General features: G+C 40.3%; 2 protein-coding genes across 4 annotated transcripts in view; one reads left to right on the top strand and one right to left on the bottom strand.

Annotated features, from left to right (window-relative positions):
- PALLD (palladin, cytoskeletal associated protein) overlaps positions 1-24,265 on the top strand; it is a 194,792-nt gene extending 170,527 nt beyond the window's left edge. For all 3 annotated transcript variants that reach the window (XM_061475141.1, XM_061475152.1, XM_061475161.1), the window contains 10 exons: positions 1,342-1,443; positions 1,984-2,034; positions 3,530-3,751; positions 8,607-8,756; positions 12,885-12,979; positions 18,006-18,138; positions 19,055-19,262; positions 19,971-20,136; positions 21,005-21,138; positions 22,112-24,265. In XM_061475141.1, coding sequence (XP_061331125.1) covers positions 1,342-1,443; positions 1,984-2,034; positions 3,530-3,751; positions 8,607-8,756; positions 12,885-12,979; positions 18,006-18,138; positions 19,055-19,262; positions 19,971-20,136; positions 21,005-21,138; positions 22,112-22,284 — 1,434 coding nt within the window. In that variant the 3' untranslated portion in view covers positions 22,285-24,265. The remainder of the gene's footprint in view (positions 1-1,341; positions 1,444-1,983; positions 2,035-3,529; positions 3,752-8,606; positions 8,757-12,884; positions 12,980-18,005; positions 18,139-19,054; positions 19,263-19,970; positions 20,137-21,004; positions 21,139-22,111) is intronic.
- Positions 14,761-24,719, bottom strand: part of NEK1 (NIMA related kinase 1) — a 180,611-nt gene continuing 170,652 nt past the window's right edge. Inside the window, exon 29 of the mRNA XM_061475237.1 lies at positions 14,761-15,255. Coding sequence (XP_061331221.1) covers positions 15,213-15,255 — 43 coding nt within the window. The 3' untranslated portion in view covers positions 14,761-15,212. The remainder of the gene's footprint in view (positions 15,256-24,719) is intronic.

Below are 24,719 nucleotides of genomic sequence, written 5' to 3'. Positions count from 1 at the left end.
TCTTAGTGAAGTCAGTGGAGTAAAGTAGGGAAAGCTGTCAGAGTGACTAGTGCTTCTGTACTTACCTTTCTCCATTGACTGCACAGGTTTGGCAGCTTTCTGTAGCAATTAAGCAGAATCACTTTCATAGTGTATAAGTTTGTGGGTTCTTTTAAAGGAGGTGGACTAAGCATGACTGTCAATGCCTATTTTGGAAAGTAAAAGAGATGTTTGGCCTGGACAAATGAATGGAATGTCCTGAGAAGGCCCACATGGCCTGAGGGGAAAAAAAAACCAACCCTGTGATCAGATGATGTGGGAGCTTGGACCATGTGAACTCTGGTTTTGTGCTTGCCTTGAGGCTTTTGCCTTGCAGATTCCTGTCTTGGGTGATTCTGTTCACGTAATCATGGCTGCGGGCACTTGGAGTAATCACAGGAAAAATTAAAGTGAAGAAAAAGTTCATGACTTCCTTAGACATTTGTAACCAAGCCACACTGGTACCTAGTTTTCATGAGTTTCAGCCTGCTGGGTTAGACGCAGTATAGCATACTTTAAAAATTAATTTAAATGAAATTTGTAAGAATGGAAGCGTTAATAGATGTAATGTTTTACAATTTCCATTCTTTCATTTTTCTGTTTAAATGAGGCATGTCACCATGTAATGACTTTGCCTTTCAGTCACTGGCATTTTTTTGCAGCACTGATTTATAACAGTGTCTAAGTGTGTGACGTGTTATTGAATGTAGAAGAAAAAGTAATAATGAAATAATTGAACTGCACGCTTAAGGCTTTGTTTTAACTTGTTTTACCTTCTGAGTGTAAATTGTCTTTTATAAGCTCTCCCTGCAATTGCCCAAAGAGTAAGAAGAAACAGAAACAAAAACCCTTAAAGAATGTATTTTTCTACAAATCTGTCTTATTTTTGACAAAATACTCAAATAGAGTAGTATCTCCTTAGCATTTTTGGCAGAGTTTCCTGCTGTGTGGTTCTAATGTAAAAATCAAGCAGAACGACTAGGAGTAAGACTGGGGATGATTTGGCATGCACTTTTTTGATGGCCATGCTGATTTAAGCAGTTCCTATTGCTCAATCCTGCCCAAGTTCCTGGCAAGCGCATGGAAACAAATGGCAGAATCAGGGCAAGGGTTGTTTAAGCCAGAAGAGCCACTTGTAATGCAAAAAAAATGCATTACAAACTGTGGTAGAAAATTGCTGTTAGAAACATATTGCTGCTCTCTTTTAGTAACATTACCTAAAGCATTGCTTACTGTCTAACTGCCTTGTGGTACATAATGAGAAATAAGAACTGGTTTTATTTCTTTTCCCTCCCCCTTATCCCCATATTATTTTTTATTCAGAGATTAACGTATGAGGAAAAAATGGCTCGTCGATTGCTGGGAGCAGACAGTGCTGCAACTGTCTTCAATATACAAGAACCAGAAGAAGATCCTGCTATACAGGTGCACAAAACTCTACATAGGAAAAAAAAATCCTTTCCATTTTTCTTCTTTACAGGCTGTGATTGTCTTGAAAAAAATAAATTCCTACATAAGACAACAAATATGCACCCGATAGGATAGTTCTGATTACAGGAGTCATATGTTCTATATCAGTGGAGTAAACTGGAGGATCACATGCCTATTGCTCAGTTTTTCCATAAGGTTGAGAGTTCTCAAATGTCTGCTCTCTTCTTTAAACTCCTCTGTTTGTCCTATTCTGTGCTGATCTTTACGTCTCTCAAGGAAAAACTACATCTACTATCTTGAAGCCATTTTCTCCTTATTTGTGTAATCTGCACTTTTTGGATGCAGACCAAAAACACAACAGAAAGTCTGCTTGAAAGGCCAGATTCAGATGCCAGAGTTGCCACTCGGAAATGTGTAGCATTTGTTTGCTTATATTCCCACATAAAGTATGTTCTGCTGATGAAAACTGCAAAATTGTCATGGATGCCTCTTGCTTTTTTTTCTGCCTCTTGATCTCTTTTTCTGCCTTTGCAGGAAGCTCGCTCTGTTGGTGCTTCTGTAGTGAGTCCTGTGGATATTCAAAAGGTTATCGTTTTCACCTTTTTCTGTCTTGCCTTTTTGTCCATTGATTGTTTGGTTTGTTTTTTTTTTTCCTCTGTTATCTTTGCCCTTGCCCTTCTGCTATTCTTGGTTAATAATGAGAGGTCACCTAGCATTAGTACCTGGGGAGATTTGGGCTGCACTCCCTTCAGGGTGTTGAAGTTGTTCCTAATTGAAGTTGTTCCTAATTGTTGGAGTGCAGGCAGCTTCACTGCAGTAACAGTGTGCTCCAGTATCCTGCCATAATGTTAACATACTCTGATACTAATTGCTTTGCATCCAAATTAGCTGTTTTTTATATATACCATGTGTACTTCATGGTTTACTTTTACCGTAAACTCTCAGGGAATGAAAAAATTAAAATACCTGCAGTTTACAAAGGCTTTTCTCTTCCATTTTGTATCGGTGTTGAAGCCTATGATTAGTTCTGTAACCACTCAGTAGAAAGACTGCATGTCATTCCCAGTCCAGAGGTAATGATAATAGGATGGGTATGTGAAATGAGGCTTCATATGAGACGTGTGTTCTGTGTTAAATAAAACAAGAGTCAGAGACAGTGGCCAAAGGTCATTTGCAAGGGTGCCTGGATTTCTGCTGACTGACAAGAGCCTTGACTCATTTATTACTGTATTTTTCTGCTTCTGAGCTTTCTTACATTCTGGCATTATCTTTGTTATCACTGAGATTCAAAGCAGAACTTTTGTATTGCAAAGTAGATAAGAGCAAACAGCTCAAGAAGGTAAATAACTCTGTATGTCACTGTAATGTTTCCTTGTATCTGAATAGCAAATTTAAACAAGCAGTAGTACATGTTTACACTGGGTGAAGCTTTCCACTCTTCTTTCTGTATCTTGGTTTTAAGAAAGAAGTGATACTTTTGGCCAGACAAAGGGGACCGTCGCAACAGTTGTAAAGAGGCAGCTATCGTGGGCTACCAGGGCTGCCATGTTCTCCTTTTCCTTTTCTTTTTTCTTGTTTTTACAGACAACTGTAAACAAAATCATTTTAACCTGGTGCAGCCTCCGGTACACTTCTATGCAAATAGCAGATGTGAACCATATGGTCTTCTGGCCATCTGGAAACAAAACCCACCCTAAATTTGCCTGTACCCTCAAGGAAATATTAATGTGTTTCTTTTGTCTTTATGAACTGCTTCAGAATACTTTTATTCTTATAGTCTTTGTTTAAAAAATGAAAAGAAAGCAACCAATGACTTTCCTTCCTTTTATAAATTAGACCTGAAGGTAACATGAAATGCAGTTTTTGCCTTATACCAGATGTCATCATTGTTTCATAGGGAAGCTATTGGAGGGATGGATTATAGTGTTTTTCTTCAACAAGATACAGTTTCCTTTTATATGTAAAACCTTAATGGATTGTCAAAGATCAGTAGAATAAAAAAACCCAAAGAATTAGGAACACATCTCGCTGAGCAACACGTGGAAGCTAGATGCTAATATGTACCTTTCTTGTTTGACAGGAGTATAAAGTCTCCAGCTTTGAGCAAAGATTGATCAGTGAAATTGAATATAGGCTGGAGAGATCTCCTGTGGAAGAATCGGACGATGAGGTGCAACATGGAGATGAACCTACTGATAACAATGTATCACCATATTTTGAGATAAAGCTGAAGCATTACAAAATCTTTGAGGGAATGCCAGTCACATTTACATGCAGAGTGGCAGGAAATCCAAAGCCAAAGGTAAGAAAAGAGGGTAAGTGTTTTTAGAAATGCTCTAAAGAGTTTTGTATTGGTAACTTACAGTCAGCCCCTGGACCCTATGGGCTGTGTCTTACAGGAACAGCAGACATTCTCTCTTGACGAGAAAAATACCTAGCTGGTGTAAACTGTCAAGTTTCTTTGACATCAGTGGAATTATTTAGATTTATGCTAGTAAAAAATCCTCCTATGAGGCTTCAGCTCTTAGTTACTCCCTCCTGAGACTTCATCTCAAGTATTTTACCTAGAAGTAGTAATACTTCTGTCATTTTCAGAGTTACTTTCTGCAGTGCAATGCTACAAATCCTCATACGAGCTGGCACAGTAGTCCCTAAAGCAGCAACCTCATCAGGTTAATGTGAGTAATTAGCTCAAGCACAGCAACATGCTAATGCAAATGTATGTTGCTTGTGGTTCAGGATCCAACACAGTATTTCTGCATTCTTCAGGGCTTACAGAGTTTATCTCTAACCATACTGAATTTTATTGAAAGTAGAGGAAGGCATAATAAAATACCATAAGTTCCCATACATCCCAAAGGCAAGATGAGACATGATGGCGGGGTTTTAATGATGAGCTTCTGAGGGAGGGTTGGGCTTGGGAAGCATTTCCTTTGAGTAGATGTAAAAGTACCAGTTGCATGATGTCAGTAGCCTGGAAGAGTGCCTGCCTTTGGTAGCTTGCGTTTAACCATTTCACAAATTGCTTGGCAATCAACTGACTCATTATACAGCAGAAAACAGCAGTAGCTGCTTCAGCTTCTTTGCCAAAACCAGTATCTTCCCCATGAGGTCCTTGCGGCTCTTACAGTGACCTCTTGTGGATAGGGGCTCTTATCCTCTTGACAAGATCAAACATGCCTTATCTCTTAGATAAGATCTTCACAGCAGCAGCCACATCCAAATCTCTCATGTAGTGTAAGTCTTACAGGTATTTAGGATTTTGAGCAGAGATAAATGCAATGTCTTTACATGTCCAGTGATCTAGATGTGTGACACTGCACAAAGTGTAAAAAGAAAAATGGACTTTGTCAGGTAGCAGCAAAGAGAACAGAGAACGAGAGGTACATCTACATTAACAAGAAGTGTGGAGCACAAGAAGCAAATCTGAAGAATGAGATATCCATCCTGCCTGCGTTTCAGGAGGTTTTACTTCAGGCTAGCTCCCATCTCGTCCCACAGACTGAAGCAGATGCAGCACATTAGATGTGTTCTTGGAGCACATTTTCTGGCTTGGTTTCATCTGAAAGGAATCCAATTCTGTGCTCCAAGACCACAACATGATGTGAACCACTGCAAAGTAAGTGGGGCTGATCAGTATACTGATACCAGAAAAGCACTCCTGCTTCAGACTTGAGACACACACTGAGAAGATTAGCACAGTCTGACTGAAACCAACCCTTTGATGTCCAATATTGCTTTTGAGATGACCGCATAGAAAGGCCTGTTGTTTCCTTCGTGCTAGAGGTGCATTCTGTTGGAGGGATACTCTTTTTGCCTGAGGCTTGTGACTAAGTTGCTAGATGACCTACTATGAGTCAGCCTTAGTCAACTGAGCCCGATTTTCACACTTTTCAATTAAGGTGTAGTTTCACAGCCATCTTAATCTGATTTAAGACAGATGAAAGAGGATGTCTCCTTTCCCTCACTTGCCTTGTTTCGGGGTTAGGGATTGCACAGCAAAGAAACAATGATGTTAGTACTTCCCCTAAAGCACAGCATTATAGGAGTATCTGATGTGGATGCAGTCTGCTTTAGAGAAGATGTTCTGGTTTTCTGCATCGTGAAAGCACACATATTAACAAGTGATTTGCTTTTGCACCTGGGCCTGTGACCCTTTATTCCATCCACTTGCAGATGCTTTGTGCGATTTGTTAAGTTGTTTGGGATGGAACCAATTTCAGTCCTGTTGGATGGCTACTTGTTAGCTGGGCTTTGCAAATGTCAAAGGCTCCATCTCCTCCTCATCTGCTGGAGCATGCCAAGATAGCAATTTTGCAACAGTCGATGGCTGAGGGCTGCCCTTCTGCTGTCATTTGTTGAAGCTGGAAGTGTTGCCCCTGAATAAATTCTTTTCTTTGGCAAATGAGAAGCTGGAAATAATTTACTAACTTGAAGCTCCTCCCTTCTAAGTGTTCTGTCGGCTCTGCCAAGGAACGGCTTTGGGAAGGGCTGTAGTGTTTCTAAAATCTGGCATTCATTACAAGGGATTTTTTCTAAGCAGGGTTATTGCCTTGATTGTTTTTTCCCCTGAACATGCCATGTAAATTGAATACTGATGTGCAAGTTCTGTCTTCATAAATGTGACTTTTAAAATCTGGGTCTACTTTTGTTATAGCCTTCAGTGTAATGTAAAACTATTTTCTCACTAAAATGAGAACCCGTGGTGATACAGGAGGGATTCTGGAATTCTTGTTTTTAAGGGCTATTTCCCTTCAGAATTAGGACAATTTCATACAAAAGGTTAATAGAGATATGAATGTTGCATAAAGCTCATACTGCTCACTCTTCACATGGCTGAGTTTAACTCTCACAACCCTTTTGTCCTCTGTATCCATTGTATTTCTAGTCATTGCATGCTGGTTTCTAAAAATCTGGTGCAAATAAAAGCAATCCAGATGCAGTGTGCAGTGCTTACGTAGCTTAATGGTACATTTATTCAAAGATATCCTAGGAAGAAAATACTTCACTGCAAGGGCCATTGTCTCCAGCAGTGGTAGTGTTTTACTTATTAACTCCACATCAGATAAAGGTAATAGTAAGAATTTACTGCTCATAAGTAAAATCTGGTGATGCCAATGCTTTTAAGCATAGTGGAAATAGGTATTGTACAACATGTGCATAATGTTTGGATAGCTGGTTCAGTTAATATTTGCATGTATTTCCATATAATGATTCCTGGCATACATCCTGATATTTCTAAGTGCATTGTTATTGAATAATTACTACTTAATGCAGTAGATTTCCAAGCAACATTATGACACAGGTAAGGCATGCAAGTTAAAACTCATTTTTTGCAGCTATGTTGTTTCTAGCGCCCATTAGCATGTGTGTATAAGTGATCAAATATCTTTCGCATCTCCAGTAAGTGCTCTGTCAGCAGATGAGAAGACATGACTAAATCTTTTGTTAGCACCACAGAGTCTCTGCAAGGTTGCTGACAGACAAAATGGGAAACAAGTATAACCAGCTATTGAGGAAATGAAATCATTTCTAGTTACACATAATGCTTGTTAATATAAAAACCATAAATGGTAATTAATTTTTAAGGGCAATTTCCACTCCTTCCCTCCAAAACATTCCCCCTTGTCTTTTTGTGAAATTTAAAAGTATACCCTTAACTTCCCCTGACAAGCGAGTGAAGTTAGCTTTGAAACGTTGGCATGTGTGGAGAACCTGGTGTGTTAAATGCTATCAGGAGCTGTGCTTTGCTTTGTCACTTCATTTTGACTAGAAAGCTGGCACTCTTTCCCCTACTGTAAGACCTAAATTCCCATTTCAAGAACTAGACTGAGGAAAATGTGTGTGTTTTCCTTGTGCTAGTCCCTGCAGTCATGCCAACAGGACAGATCCAGTTGTTATACTTTGTACAAGTTAACCTTGTGAAAATCATGTATCTGCACAATTGACCTAGGAAGTGCTGAACACCACTGATGTTACAGCATAATACAAGCTTCAGAAATGGCAAGTAAATAATGTTCTCCTTAAATATGGGTTTGGGGAGCTGACAACAGCTTTCCCAGTAGAACATTTTTCATATATTCCTCTGTGTGTTTTCCTGCACACACCACGTTTTTCTTTTGATTTCAGCAGATTTCAGTTTGGAGGTTTATATTATTTTTAAAATGTAGCAAAAAAAACCCAAACAAACCAAATCCTAAACTTTGAGGCATTAAAAAGAGATACATATTTTTTTGTGTAATTCATGGATTACTGTAAGATATTATTCTGCATACATCATTTTCTTTGGCTCAATGCAAGTAGATCTTGGGTCAGCCAGAGACTAAATTTATGTATGAAAACTAATGGAAAAGGCCTCTGTTTGATAGATAATGTAACTGTTCCGTACAACTTGGAACTCTATGGGTGTTGGCGTACAATTAATTCTTAATGGCTATCTGTGCGCAGACTTGCTTTGAAGTATTTCCCATGATCTTGTAAAGCTGTCCATTTCTATAGATGTCTGTCACACTGTGGTGACCTCTTGGTCTTAGTCATGTCATTACACTGAGCTGGCCCATGCATACACTGAGCTGCTCACTGCCAGCACAAGCTGCTGAAACCCTCCTGGATTTTTGGTCCTGTCAGTGTAATGGATGCGAGACACAACTGGTGTTTCAACAGTGAGATCATGACTTCCATTTTATTCAGCACTGAATTAATTATTTCCATAATTACATTTTTATTTTCTGAAAAGAGCACAATATCATTCTTAGGTTCTTTCTGCAACTTCATAGATTTAAGTGAAATAAAACCTTAAACTGAGTCCTCTTCTCTGAAATAGAGCTTTTCTTAGTCATGACACTTATTTTCAGCTCTTGAAATGTTCAGTGGCTGTCCTGTCATGGGGATGGCCACGGCCCTTATGCACCTGTATGGTTCTTTCGTAAATGTTCATGCTGTGTCCTTTTCTTTGAACCATTGCTGATCTGTAACTTGTCTTTTAGTGAAAGTGATTCATGGAGTGTGGTTCTGCACTTCTACTGTCGATCAAACCGGTTTGCTTTCCATGTTTACTGGGGCAGTTGTCAGCAGGTCAGATTCGTTAGCACTATTAATTGAGAAATGATGACAATGAGCACCCACCCTTATCAGCCAGGCCTTGTTTTCTCCTGCAGATTTATTGGTTTAAAGACGGGAAGCAAATTTCTAAACGAAGTGATCACTACCGAATTCAAAGAGAACCTGATGGAACTTGCTCACTGCATACTGCAGCCTCCACCCTGGATGATGATGGGAATTACACCATTATGGCTGCTAACCCCCAGGTAAATGAAGGTTTGGCTTCAGAGCAAACAGGCTTCTGGACATAAATCTTCAGAAAACGATCTCATCTTACATATGCATGGTTTAATTAAAATGATGAAGTCACCATAAAGTATGTATATAAGTTAAATTTCTGTTTTCATCTTGCATCAGTAGGGTGGGACCTTTCTATCTCCAAGAGATTAGCAACTCAACAGCAGGCTTTTTCCTATGGTTTGAGGTTTCAGAGGGGAGGGGTGCTGGGTTTCCACCATTTGTTTCAGCTGATAACATCTCTGAAGCCTAACTGAGCATGGATAGCATATGTACTATAAGGGGAGAAAAAAATCCAGTTTACCAGCACAAGTAACCTAATCCAGCAATTTCATTTTTCTTCTGTTAACACTACTCACCAGCTGAGGCCAACTTTTGGAAGCAAGTGGGAGCGTAATACACCTTAACATGTTTACTTTAGGCAGTGATTGTAATTCTGTAAGGCAAAACACTCTAGCACTTATTATGGAGCAGGGAGGTCTCCTGTGTTGACCTCAGAGTCTTAAACAGTATTTTCCTGAAACACGGAACGTTACTGGGTTTGTAATACTATTTGTTCTTTGCAGACCCAGTGCAAGAGCTGAGGTCTTCAACAGGAACCCCCAGGTGTGCTGGGAATGGCTATACTTCCAGTTCAGGCATCCTAGTGAAGTAACTTTCAATCTGCTTTTCCTACAGCACATCAAGTTGAGGGGGAAGATTTGCAAGTGAGAAACCAAGGCAGGAATGTAACGTTAGGGATGTAATGAATGACTTTCTTCTGTAGCAGCAAACATCTTGCCAAGATCAGGCTTGCAAGTAGAATCACACTGTAAAATAATAAACTGTATCTCTGAGACAGTTTAATCTAAACAGGAGTGTTGTGCTCTGTTATGACTGTTGCTAGGATACTTAGCATGACACTGCCATTTTGCCTTGCTCTTTTACTGTCAGTCCTATTCACACTGCAGCGTGCTTGAAAACCTATGGGGTTGTGCACGCAGGTGATCCACAAACCCCAGCTTGAGGCTGGATGCTACAAACTGCGTAAATCTAGGTAGTTTAAATGTTGTTCATGCATATACAAATAACAGAAATGAAGAAATGCATATGGCCAAGGGAATTTTCAAGCTGGGAGCTCTTACAGATGACCATTGTGTTAGAACAATTGATACCATTTAAATAGTGGAAATTCACAGGAGGTTTTAAATTGTTAGATAAATATTCACATGCTCAAGGTAAAAAATGAATCCTGTTCATCTTCCTGTAAGTTTTACAGTGTGAACCCAAACCTTGGAGAACTTGGTGAATAAACTGCCTTTGTGTTCGGGCACTGTCCTCTGCCCCTGAGTAGGTAGAGCCTCCTTTTGGCATTTGTTACTCTGGATAAAGCTCATTCGGTGGCACAACACTGATTTAGGTAATTGATTCTGGTCACTGACGACACTACTTTGTTCTTGGGGTTTTGGATGTAATAAAATGAGCTGGGTTTGTGTTGTTCCTAGGTTGGGGATTGAAAAAGCACTCTTGTTAAATGACAAAATCCTGCATCTGCTTTTCCGCCCCTTTGGAGAAGAACCAGAAGTGTTCTCCTCTGGCTCCCCTAAACAAAACATCTGTCTGCTTCACCAAGCCCATTCTGTTCTTTCTTTACAGTGTAATTCCCAGGCAAACTTACTTATCTCTTCTACTATTTGCTTGCTTTTACTATGCATTTAACAGTACAATGGAGGCAAAGAAGGGTTATGAGCTAATGTACTCGCCTTTCATACTCAAAGATTTGGATTCCAATTCTTTTAAGTCATCCTGAGTGGAAATAAGTTTGGCATGGCCTTCTCAATTCTAATGGAAAGTTGTCCACCTCTCAGAGCTATCACAAACTTAGGCAAATTTGGCAACCTTTCCTAAGGAAAAGTGAAATATGTAAATATAGGAGAGCCTAAATCAGAGTTCTGATGCACCGGCAGATACTCGCTAGGCTGTTGCTGTGATTTGGTTGTTACTATAGGAGCCACCAAACTACAAAGCAAAAAGACATATTCTTAACAGATAGAAATTGATTTTTGTTAAAGCAAAGGATTCAGTTCCTTAAAGCTGTGCCAGTTTATGCCACCTCACTGTCTGGACTAGTCCAACAGGACTTAACTTTGCAAAATGGCTCGTCGGCAGACCTTGGGGATTGTCTGTGGCAGTGAACACAGTAGGCACCATTGCCTGTGACATAAAGTGCTGCAATGTGGAATTCAGGTTCTTGCACACCACGGGGTTTTGCAGTAAAATTTGCCATATAACCTCATCCAGAGCAAACAGACCCCCAGGCCTGGACAAACATAAACCCTGGCCTGGGCCATTAGTTACCAGAGACGTCCCTTAACTGCTAGCTTCCCAGGGACTGGATGGGCTCCAGTCAAATCCTGTTTACACCTTCTTTCTTTTCATCCCATTCTCTCCTCTTCTGTGCACTACACATCCGCAGATCTCAGTCCAGGTTTTCCTTGCTTTCTAGGCAAATTACTTCCCACTTTGTTTCCTTCCCATTTATCCCATGACTTTTCAAAGAATCATGTTTCCTACTCATTGTTCCCTATCCAAATTCCTTACTGTCCTTTTTGTTTTCATTTGTGATGCCTTTGTATATTGAGATATGCAGTAATTATCCTCAAAACGTGTGTTCATCACCTGCCAGAAAAAGGTTAATATGCAGTGGAGCCTAAAATAGGAATAGATTTGTTCTGGATGTCTTCAATGGTCTTGCAAAATAAAAAAAAAACCTTTTGCTTAGAAACTGCCACAGATCATGCACAATGGCTTATTTTAAGGCAAGGATTTTTCTTGTGGACTAACTGGGTCATGGGAATGAAAACAGGACACAGAGACTTCATTTCTAACAGCCCAGCAGTAACACAAAGGTCACTGCCATTTGTATGCCAGTTGTGACCGCAGTGAAATTGGTTTTTGTTGGGCTCTGGCCAGTTGTTAATGCACAGTGATCTGCGACCCCTCAACTCCTGCAACAAAAATACTTGTCACCCTTTACGCTGACAGACTCGAGTGCAGAGCTCACAGCTTGGAGTGGAGCACACTGCAAAGCTGATGTGGCTGTTGCCTTACGGCTACCAGCCCAGGGACGGAGACAGACATACATCTCCAGTACATTTACCAACCAGCTAGTTAAAACTACTATTCTTCAGAAGTTACTAAAATCATTACATTGCTAAATAAAAGTATATAGACTTTTACTACAGTAGTTTTTTTATACATAGCTTCGGTATTTGCATCCATTGCGTGTATTTATTAATACCACCAGATGCTTTTACCCCTTACACGGTGAATACTCAGAGCCCTGGATGTCAGCAGTTGGGGCGTCAGTTAGACCCATCCCAACTTTGTTACCATCAGTGCTTGTTGACGGACAAGCTGTCTTCTAAAAACCAAAATAAATCAAAAAAGGGGACAGAATACCACAGAGCCCATGCTCTAGTTATCATTCACTGAAAATAACCTGAGACAGCTGAACTGTCTCCAGCATCCACTATCGCAGCATGTGCTACTGTGTGATTCCTGCCCCTAAGCCAGGTTCACGCTATAGAGAGGGCGCTTTACATACTCATACAGTTCCTTTGGGTTTTCCATTTGTGGGGCTTTCTGAGCTGTGGCCCTGCACGATCAAGTGGATCCATCCACTCTGGAGACAGCAGCTCTGTCACTACCCGCCAGCACTTACCAAGTGTTGTTATTTTCACTACCTTGTGCTTTTTGTCTTTCTGTCCACTTGCTGTACACAGAGAAACTTCCAAACCACAGCAACAGCTCTTTTAAGGACACTGTTGCCCCAGATACCAACCATCCTTTTACAAGAAAAACTTCCAGGTGGAACACTGTACCAGGACTCTGTTACATTCACCATTGTTCCAGTCTGTTCTGGGTTAGATTGAAAGCTGATAATAGTTTAACATCAGAAGGTGTCCTGACTAACATTTGTCAGTGACCCTTTGAAAGAAGAGACTGTAATACAGACTCTGTAACAGGTGGGCAGAAAAGATGGGATCAGGTTGAACATTTATTAATAATTCATGTTTTAAGTCTTCTCATGTTCGTTCTCTCCATCACTGTAACAGGGCAGAGTAAGTTGCACAGGCAGGCTGATGGTTCAAGCTGTAAATCAAAGAGGCCGCAGTCCATGGTCACCTTCTGGTCAGCCACATATGAGAAGGTATTTGACACCTTTCTCTTTCTTTCTTTTAATAATAACCTTTTGCAAAATTATTATGGTAAGATAAAGAATGTGAAGGAAGAAGGTAAGTTAAAAGTATGGCGTTCAGGAAGAAAATGTGACCTCTGCTGTCTTAAAATCTCTGCAGAGCTTGCACAGGCAACCTCTGGAATGACATGATGTTTATGCATCTTGAATTTTCACTGTCTCCTCCTCGTATCTTTGTGATGTTCACTGATAGCCCCTCCTTGCAAATTGTACCATCAGCTGTTAGGAAAGACCTTGTAACTTACAGGGGTTTTTAAAACATCTCCTGACTAGGACTCTACCAGGAACCTCTGCTTTCATCAGGTTTTAGTAAGTCTTCATTGAAAGAACCAGCAGAAATAACTGCATGCAAGGAAGTTTATTAGATTTACATTAGAAATATTTTAGGATTTCAGTTCAGGTTCTTATAAGGAATTCTGAGTCAGAAATGAAGAATTAAACTTATCTTTGGTGAGTTTACAGTTATTCATATATGAAACTTTGGTTTATGGTTTTGGACCATATAAGGGAATTCTCACTTCAAATACTTTTTTTTTCAGTACCCAAAGCATTTATGAGGCTATTTAGCACAGCTTAGACACTGAAGAACAAAAAAAAAAGCATTTCATTTTGGGTACCAAACAGAACTGCTTTCAGGGGAGTTTGAGGGCTCGAGTTCCAGATTCTGCCCTGATAAGGTGTGTTTCACTTACGGGTCACAGCGGCCACAGAATCTCAGTACTGCCTAACTGCAATACACAGAGTAGGTGTAATTACACAGTCAGTGTGCCGTAACAGAATGAGTCTGTAACAATTAGCATGGTGGTAGTATGAACTGTATGTAGCACTGCTGCATGCAAACCAGGCTCTCTTCCCCCTCTTCCAATAACTAGGCAACTAGGAAGCAAGGTTGGTTGTTTAAAAGACTGGTGTTATTCCTGCACAGAACAAACTGGGCTTCCCACAGCCCCAAACGCATTTCCTAGTGCCTCACTGAGGCATCCTACCACCTTCCCATTTCATGTTTTGGCCTGTTAAGCCCAAAGCCCAGAATGCTCATAGAGAGGGCTGTCCTGCTATTGCTGCACTGAGAGCAGCCCAGAAAAGCTGGATCTATCCAGCATGTCCTGCCCAGTAGAGAAATAATGGTGCAAAATGAAAAGTCTCTGCTAGTCCCTGAAGGGAAAAGCTGTCATAAAGAGTCAGGTTCTAACTGAATGAATCAGTGTGCACAGGGTGAAAAAGGGGAAACATCTTTAAAAATGGGCATGGGAGAAAGGAGCATGCGTATGAAGAGAGACACTTCTGCACCTTTCTGAAGGATAAAACGTGTGTCTCTGTCTCTGCAGTGGCCAGAGCCTTTGGGTAGTAATGGAGGAGGCTTTTTTTTTTCAATCTCTACAAATGCAGTCGAAGTCTAAGGCTGCTTATGGCCAGTACTTTATCTTCAGGCAGATAATACTATTGCTATGGCAGGGGGTCCAGTAGAGTAACCAATTATAAATAAGAGATTTACATATAGTAGTTTAATTTAATACATATAACAGTTTAATTAAAAGTAGGGTAATTATTGGGGATTCTTGTTTCCTGTAAAATTACCACATGTGGAGATACCTTTACTTACAGATGGTCTCATTTCTGCTCAGCATTTAGCACACTTCTGCTTAGCGGATGTTTCCCACTCCTCCCACCACCCAGTGTCCACAAGGACAGTGGGGCCATGAGGTAAAGCACCCCCCAGGACAGCCCCCAGCACTGGCTGTTTGCCTGTAATGGACCATGCTGTTGCACTCCCCTTGAGCTGTGGGATTTGTCACGTGCATCTCTGGGTACTTTTCATAAGCGACACTCCTGGGCTTTACAGTGTGATTTCTATCAGCTTTTCTGCTTGAGAGCAACAAGTGTTGGGGTTTTTTTACAAGTGTAATTATTAGCTTAATGAACTTTATGGCTTGTTACGCCGTTGACAGGCTTTTTCCTGAAGTACTTTTAATCTCTCACAGAATGTGTTCTGGCAGAACTCTGGGTTTTGTCATCTTCACCACGTCATGGACATTTCAAAGCACTCTTTGTAGTTGTTATTCCATTTTTGATGTATTTTTCTGAAATGTGCTTAGCTTGCAAACAGCACCTTCTTAGCATTACTTTGTCCAGAGGGATGGAGCTTTTGAGCTGTCTGATGTGTACTAAGCTGTGGGTCAACCCCTTAGGTACGATGGCACTCAGTGTTGTAGCTCTCATGTGGTGCACTGCAGCCAGAGCCCCACATAAGTCATTTTAAAATGCGTAAGATTTAGGGAAGATTTTAAAAAGAAATAGTCCTATTGCCCCTGTTCTCAAATAGAGGATTAAATTGAGCTTACTCTCTACCCCAAATTAGTGATCATTATCACATGGTCAGTCAGTCTTCCCCAGCTTCTCACTCACTCACATTCCTGGTGCATTGCACCACAGCAGCCCACAGAGTCTCCCCTGGCCACATTTAGTACATGATATCAGTATTGCTGAAACTAGTTCCTGCAATTTGATGCCCACATCACAGCTCTGAAGAACACGCAGCTAATCCAAGGGTATTCCAGGCTCCTGCAATTTGTCATTCCTAGACACCTGAAGTACTTGGCTCTACTCATTTTGTTGTTTCTTGAAAACCACAAAATGTTTTACAATTCAAATAACCTTAGTTTCACCTCTCAAGGTAAAGAGGCTTAAAAAGTAAGTCTGCAATTCCAGAAGCAAATTTACAAAGAGGTGAAAAGAAACACATCACTTACTTCTGACTCTGAACAGCTTGCTGACTGAGGTTGCCTTTCACTTGTGCGATTTGAAGACTCAGTTTGCACAATTCAAAAACATGCTATCAAAAAACCCACAAACTCTGTAATTTCTCCCCCGTTTTGATCAGAGCTGCCTTTCCATGGACCTGTAGCAGTGAGGTGGTGGCTTTCAGATGGGCTTTCACACTTCTGTGGTGCTAGCTGACCTGTCTGGCTCAGCCTTGCACCGGTTACTTGTACTTCATTGGTGCTTTATCAGGAGTACCTAAGCAGGATGCACATGAGCACTATGAAGACAAATTTTCTGTGGGTTGCCCACACTGTGTAGAACTCACTTGCCCAGATCCATTGCTTCTATGTGGTCTTAAGTACCAAAAGACAGAAGCACAGTTTTTTTCTGCTTCCTTCCGTCTCTACGCCACCTACATGCACACAAGGCATGGATGTCTGCAGAATGGGTTAGGAATTTGCCAACTAGAGCTTAGTCTTGCTCATGAGCTGTAACACAGCAGCTACTGAAGTAGCTTTAGACATGTTCAAGTAGAAAAAAAATACTAACTACTCCAGACCTGGACGGGGCACTTCAAGAGTTACACAAGCTTTCAGCATGTGCAAATCGTCAGTTGTTGTCCAGTTTGGTATCCATTCTATGTTGATAAGCAGTATGGGATAGATTTCCCAGATGCACACATTTGCCTTTACCTATAGCTATGGAAAGCCTGTGATGATCACTAAAAATTATCTCTTTATGACAGATGATAATACAGATAAACATGTTTTATAGAGACGAACAGAGCAGTAACAGAGGGCAACAACAGAGAAGGACAAAATACACCAGATTCGGGCAACTCTTAGCTATACTTCCCTTCAGTGTGCAGCTGGAGTGTTTGTCTGCTGTACAGTAGTACAGCATCTTGTTTTCCAGATGTAACTGTTGGGAGGTTTGAGGTTTTTTTTGTTCTGAATTATTTTAACCTAAAGAAATGCCCCTGGGCAGTGTAAAACACAGTATAGCCACGTATACTGCAGCATGTATCCTGCAGACACAGAAACACTGGCAAAAGGTAATGGAAAATGAGATTCACAAAAGACAATTTCACTGTACAGTGTCACTGATATAAATTACTCTGGAGGACACTTGAATAGCCCCTCTTCACTGCAACAGGATGTCACTGCAGGCAGCAGCTGGCTCCAGAATGGGACCCACTGGAGCTGATCAGGCAAGGACAAAAACTGATCTCAAATTCTGTTTCAGTTCCAAGTCTTGGATTACCAAATCACACAAGTGGAATAATGCTGATTTCAGCTGGGGAAAAATCCAGTTAAATGAGGAACCACTCAGAAAAAGATTTAATAGATTAAATTAATAGGCAAGAACAGCCAGTGCAACGGATTAAATGATATCCTGGAGGTTTAAGGTGATTGATGCTGTTTCTGGGGACAGAAGTTATTCTCCCTTCTTCTTCTTTTTTGTTGAACTTTTCACAGTACTTTTGTAAAGAACAATTTAGTGACTGAAGCTTTTTTCCCCTGTTGCTCACAAATGAAATTCTCATTGTTTTGACACCACAGTTTAGTGGCTTTGAAAGTGTCCAACACTATCTCAAACAAAAAACTGCGAAATGAGGAATAAATACCCACAGCACTTTAATCCCCAGACTTTTCTCTATGGTCTTTGGCAGTGCAGAACACGAGATGGTGAAAAATAGTCTGTTGTGAGATGTCTCTCCTCAGTTGAGATGAGATAGCTTTTAGATGCTATTTTTTTCCTGAAAGGTAAATATAATTAATGAACTACACACACACTTGGTGGTGTCATCAGCAACAGTGAAGGGATTACATACACAGGACACTAGAAATGAGGAACTGAGCTTTATGCTAAGGCCTACTGACTTTATTTGTATTTCAGTTATTTAAGGACTAACTAAACAAAAATACTACCATGTATAAATGATTGCTACAAGCAATTATTCTGTAGCAAGACTGTCTTCTAGATCATATTTTGCCATAACATGTGAGTTAAATGAAAGTAGTTAATTACTGTGTCATAATTAACTTGGTCTGAGCCAAGCGCTCAGCATATATGTGTAAATAAAGACTGATTATGGTATGGGTCAAAGGAGTGAATTAAAATTCAAAGCAATCTTGTAAGTAAGTGATTTTGGTTCTTCTGATTTAGCAGAGGAAAAAAGAATTAATTTACCTTTATTTTATGTTATTTTAAGACCACGATCTCGATCAAGGGACAGTGGTGATGAAAATGAACCCATTCAGGAACGATTCTTCCGGCCTCATTTTCTGCAGGCTCCCGGAGACCTGACTGTTCAAGAAGGAAAACTGTGCAGAATGGATTGCAAGGCAAGTACCACACAGAGGGTAGTGGGGACCTTTTGGGAATGGTACCCGACTCAAAACCTCAGTTAATTCTTTTTTAAAGCTATTTTGCTTACTGGCAGTTTCAGCAGCTGTTGGTAGGTCAATTGGTCTCACTGCTTATGAGTAAGTGGACAATAAAAGTCTGCCTGACTAGGCAAATCTTACAGCTCATAGAAAACTGATTTTCAGGTTTCAGATATGCAGGGGTGTGGAGGGAAGCAGCACACACCACAAGGACAATGCACTTCTCTGTTTTAAGACCTTTTGAGTTTTGATCCTCCGTTAAAGTTTCAAACAATATAACCTTGATTTATGGCTTTGCTGAACAGAATTAATTCAGGCTTGGATGACTCTGTGTACTTTCTGCTGATCTATTTGTGAGAAGTTGTTTGCTTTCATACAGTACCCACAGCAAATGGCACAGCTTCCAAAAGCACACAACTTGTTCACACAGACCAAGCATTAACCAGGGCAGAGGGTGCTGTCACTGGGTTACACCTAAGTGGAATGGAACTTCAATAGTTAGTCAGCTAGCATCTTTTTGTCTGTAAGCTCTCCCCCAGAAGTTAATCAAGAAAGGAGTATCTTCTCATTCCACCTGAAGAGCAAGCAATAAAAAAGACAAAAGGTGTCACCCTGCCTTTTGTTTTGCAATGTAGTATTATTTAGCTACTAGCATATCTAAACACTGATCTTTTTTTAGTCACGCCCATAAGACATCATGGAATTCAGGGAGTTGGCCAGAAGGTAAATGAATACAACTGAGGCAAAGATCTTTAAATCTTGTGGTACACCTGCAGTAGCAAACCAACCCAAACCTCTCTGATGTAACAAGTCAGGACTCCTCCAGTGTTTTGTATGGCTAAGACCAATTCCCATTATTCTGTTCACACTTAAGGTTAGTGGATTACCGACTCCAGATTTAAGCTGGCAACTGAATGGAAGACCAATTCGCCCTGATAGTTCTCACAAAATGCTGGTGCGTGAGAATGGTGTGCACTCCTTGATCATAGAGCCCGTCACAGCCAGAGATGCGGGAATCTACACATGCATCGCCAGCAATCGGGCTGGTGAGAACACATTCAGCCTGGAGCTCATTGTTGCAGGTAACATCTTCACACTAAGCTTCCACCCCGAGAACTGTAAGGGTAACACCACACAAGACAGTGTAAGTGCTGTCAAGCGACATGGCTGAGGGGTACTGGGCCAAGAAAAGGAAACCTGTTAGTAACAGAAGTTACATTTATATGTGATAGAGTTTATATTATGTAGTGGCATAAGCTGACAGCCACATAAGCCCTGGGCACACAGTTAAGAGGTCTGCTGTCCTGAGGCACAGCAGGGATGACAAGGCAGGCTATTTGCATGAATGGGTTTTTAAAAGCAATTTGTGCAGACCCATATCTACCAGTACCATATGACTTGTGTGTTTCACAGCATATTAGACTGATGCCATTCCAGCCTTCAGGTAGAGCAGTCCTTCATACAATTAAAAGCTATCCCTCTAGGGAGTATGGAGGAGAACTGCTTAACAAGCAGAGAGCAGCCAGTTTATCTGATCTTCACACTCCATATTTCAACGTTTTGGGGAAGGAGGGAACCACTCAGCTCTGTTAGTGCTCACTTTTCCCCTGTTACAATCCTGATCTGACTGTTTCCTTCAGATGAACCAGGACTGGACTTTGTGATTAATGAAGACAACACTTTGGTTTCGTGCCACTTAGATCTTTCATTATTGGTTTTAGCATGGTGCTGTAAGAAGAGCTGCACTGTCACAGACTAATGTCAACATGACACCATCTTTGTTTTCACAGCTAAGGAAGTACACAAAGCACCTGTGTTTATAGAGAAGCTACAGAACACGGGTGTGACTGAGGGATTCCCAGTGCGGCTGGAGTGCCGGATCTCGGGGGAGCCGTCTCCTCAGATATTTTGGAAGAAGGAGAATGAGTCACTCACATACAACACTGACCGAGTGAGGTGAGACTGCCTTAGAACCATCTCCCCATCTAAAACTCCAATGGTGACCTATCCTGTAAAACAAATGAAAACCTAGAAGGCCGTAAGAACGCTCTGTGAAGAGCGTCTCATAAACATTAACCTGGATATTGTAATAATTTATGACATATACTCAGACTTGCAGCCAGCTTGGTGGCCGAGCTGGAATTAAAATGTTAGTTCTCTTTTCCATCCTTGGAATTAAACACCTATCTTTTCACTTTAAGCAAGTGGAGAAGTAGTTTTTATCTTCTAGAACTAAGACTTCTAGTAATGTCCTAGTGAAAACCTAGGCTCCTAAGAAAGGCTGTCTGCTTCACAGCAGAAACCTTGATTCCTAACTGTTGCGGAGCTAAGCAACTAAGATTCAGTATGTTATATTGAGATCTATAAACTTGTCTTCAATATTAGTAACATTTGTAGGAATTTTTAAAAGCAAACTGATGACACATTTCAAGAAAAGGAATTAATTCCTGATGGAACACTAGTTAAGTTATTGCTGTCTTTCTGAATAACTGAGAGCATTTCAGTACCTCATTCCTTGAGGTTTTTTTATCCTCTTCCCAAAAAGTTCTGGTGTCCCTATGACTTAAATTAGATTTCTGGATATCTTAATCTGTGATTGTGAGAGAGAAGTTACTTTATGCATCTTTGCTTCTTAGTCTTCAGTGCGGGATATTAAGCTGCCAAACTGTCAACCACTTGCTAATTCCAGACAAAGTTTCACATTAATTTAAAGTGGACAATATTTAATCTGTAACTAGGACTGGGTCAGTTTATAATGACATTTAAAAGTAGTCTAAACTTGTATGCAATTTAAGTACTAATTTTCTCATTTTCTTTTGTTTAGCATGCACCAGGATAACTATGGCTACATTTGCCTGCTTATTCAGGGAGCTACAAAGGAGGATGCCGGCTGGTACACATGTTCAGCTAAGAATGAGGCTGGGATTGTGTCATGCACTGCCAGGTTGGATGTTTATAGTAAGTGACTTCACTCTTTGTGATCACAGTAGCTACCCTAAAAGCAACAGTTGTGTAAGTTTCAGTTTGTTCACAGAATGGTTTACCTTGGTCTCTCTTTCTTTTGTTTATAGTTTCTCCTCAATAATAACGATCCACATCAAGACAACAAATGCTCTGTCAAAGTATATTTCAGAATCTTCCAGATACCTAAAGCAAAACAAGCATGCATGCTTTCTGTCTTTGCTTAGTATATTAAGAAGAGCTAATTAACAAAGATAACAGCATGCTTATGTTATTTCTGTGGATCATTATTACTATTGCTCTGCTAGCACTTTCCTAACCTTTTTTATTCCTTTGTACATCAGTCTGTAATACACACATGACAGCCACCAGAAGTGTAGATGTTTTTATGGCTTTCTGCTTAATTACTCAAGTTTGTTCTAAAGCAGCCCCTCACACACTGAATCTTTTCTCTTACCAGTGTTTTCATAACAAGAATAAGGAAGGGAGGGAGGGGAAAGACAGGAATGGTGAAGAATGGTTTTTGGTGGTGGTGGGGTTGTAATGGGACTTGTGAAGAGGAGACCTGGCTCAGCATGTTCCAGCATACAAGGGCTGGCAGTGGCATCCAGGTTCTTTCCTTTTATATACAACAAATTACCCTTGAACAGGCCTGTCACTGGAATACGAGTGCACAGAAACAACCCCCTTGCTGTTAATCTTTCCCAGTGACTTGAGGAAAGGTAGAAGCAATGCCAAAAATACCAAGTAACAAACACGGGCACTATTGTTTTTACATACCGTGTTTGAAGGTGAAACTAGATGCTGAGGTTTAAAACAAACTATACCAAGAAACGAAACAAACTCACCTCTGATACAGTGGTTTTTGGCTACTCATAAGTTAGTATCTCCTTTACAAAGGCTGGATCTGGCACGCTTTGTTGTCCAGCTCAAGATGGCTAACATTTTTTGTTTCCTTTTAAATCTGTAGCTCAGTGGCAACAACCATCTCAGACAACCAAGCCAAAGAAGGTGCGGCCCTCAGCCAGCAGATACGCTGCACTGTGTGACCAAGGACTAGACATCAAAGCAGCTTTCCAGCCTGAAGCAAATCCAGTCCACCTGACAATGCAGTCTGGCTTGGTAGAGAGTGATGACCTGTAGATTCAACCACCACTTCCATCATTTTCATTCAAAGCAGAAACACTGAAAGCCACTGCCTTGACCAATGATACTCCTATGTCACTTTATGCAAAGGCAGACAGCTTCAAGTACAAAAGATAAACAACAAACACAATAAGCATATATTTCTTATTCATTATACCAAATTAGAATAGGTAGATTATTAATGGAATTGTACACATTGCACAACAAATCACATTCACCCATTCCTTATACCTAAGTTGCTTCAGCTCTTACAAATAACCCTTTTCATAAAGGCCAAAATACATCAGAGTCAGATTTTTCAGACGAGAACACTGTTTATCACTACATGCCTTCATAAGCAGTAAGTAGATGTTACACAACCTTAATGGTGCAAGATGTTTTACTTGAGGCCGTTCGATCACAAAATCAGAATGTGTGGTTGCTGACAGTTCTAAACTAGCACTGCACTCTGATAGCTACAGTGAACAAGTGCAATATTATTGTAAGAGTAAACCAGGAAGGGACAAGAAAGAGACACACAAGCAAATACTGTGTCTCTGCAAACTGCTTTCTAGTCTACAAGGAAAAAAAATACTTTGCCTTAAATGCTGTTAGTGTGGACAATTCTGTACAGCAGCATCAACACTGCAGTTTTAAGTTCTTCTCTATTTTTGATTTTGCCATCCAGGAGGAGGCTTACTTACAAGCACACAGCCAAGACAGGTCGAGCATAAGTAACTTAACAGCTTAAAGGTAACAAAGAGCTGACATGCAATAACAGTCTCCTCCAAACTACAACTATTGGTAACTAGATGGGGAAAACATGCTGTCAGTATGACCCACTGCAGTGGGTTACTGCAGGGAGTGGGAGGGGGTCAGGGCAGAGGCTGAAACTCTCTGTGGATTTCCTGAACACAGCCTGTAACCTTGTAATGCTCCCATTCCCAAATTGGAATTTCTGAAGGGAGCTGGAAACTAGGGAGTGTATGCGTGGGATGTTCGACTGTTTAAAGCTTGTGTGATGTGCCTGAGGATTTTAGAAATGTATAGTAAGTGAAAAATGGGTTGAGACTGCAATATGAATTTAAATGACAAGTATACACCACAGAGCCTTCAGATCTGAGGAAGTTGAACATGAAGACGGACAAAACCAACATCAAATTTGTGCCTTTTTTTCCCCCTTAACTTAGCACATGTCTCTGGTAGATTTTTTTTCCTTCTCCTGTCATTTTCCTGTAGGCTCTTTACTGGGTAGAGTCTGTGCGCCGTAGGTGAAAAGCCTGAAGGCTACATTCAGAAAGCAAGGCAAACCCACCTGAACTGGAGCCCAACCTAAGTCAGATGTGACTTGGTAGTTTTAAAGTAGAAGCAAATGAATTTCAGAGGAAGGGGAGAGAAGGATGGAAGAATTACTAGGCCTGACAAGGAGAACAAGCATGTGATGGTACGAGCTACAATACTTTGCTATGAAAGGAAAACACTGTATTCCTTATATGAAGCACATATATGGTATCTTCCATTATTTATAATAAAAGTTTTGAAATCTTTTATCTCAGTTCAGTTATTCAGAAGTCCTGTACTTAGGGGTTTTGGTTTTTTAATTCTGTAATTGTGTACACCATATACTGCATTACTGCTATACGTGTATTGCTTTGTAAGTACACAAAGTTTGTGTTGTGTTTTAGTGACTAATAAACATTAGCACATATGGTAGTACAATTCTGGTGCAGGATATGACCAGTTTTGGGGATCGTTAATCTAGATTAACGTCATAGTCTGTCATCTGGGAGTAACTGATTCTATTCTAGAGGAAGTATGTCATATCATTTGCCAAATTCTTCTCGACTGTGACATGCTAATTGACTTTTTTGTTTAGCTTCACTAGCATTATTTTGCCACCTTTTATTTGTATTTATAAAAAAATGTATTATCATTACTTTGGATTGTTGTGCTGACGTAATGTGGGTTTAACATCAATAAATATTACACAAATAGAAAGGTTTCCTCTGGTAAAGACTATTAACTGTCTCAGTACAAGAAATTTTAAATATTATCATACAGACACAGCACCAAAAAAATTACCAGAATTTATCAGAACATTCTGGTTGTGACCCAGAATCTTGTTTAAACAAGATAAATTCTGAGAAACCTTTGCCCAATAAAAGCACTTGATTTGCAATAGGTCAGAAAAGATGCAGGTCTATTCTGTGTGTCCAGAAATTGCAATATGACATCACTCACAACTAAAGGCACAGTCTGAATGCAGCTAAATTTGTTTAAGAATAGTCTTCTAACAAGGCAATATCAAAATGAAAACCATAAAAAGTTAAGATCTACTTGTAAAACCCTGAATATTGACTCACTTCCCCTTTCCCTTCTGCACAAAGATGCAAGATAGATAATACTTTTTTTTTCTTTTAGGCTTGGATTTCAAGCATTGATCACTACAAACA

The sequence above is a fragment of the Pezoporus flaviventris genome, unplaced genomic scaffold (assembly GCF_033815535.1).
Source record: "Pezoporus flaviventris isolate CSIRO_AGI_PZ_B2104156 unplaced genomic scaffold, CSIRO_AGI_Pfla_v1 ptg000002l, whole genome shotgun sequence".
Classification (NCBI taxonomy): Eukaryota; Metazoa; Chordata; class Aves; order Psittaciformes; family Psittacidae; genus Pezoporus; species Pezoporus flaviventris.
Note: the sequence above shows the minus strand (reverse complement) of the source record. Positions and strands in the feature narration are given on the sequence as shown.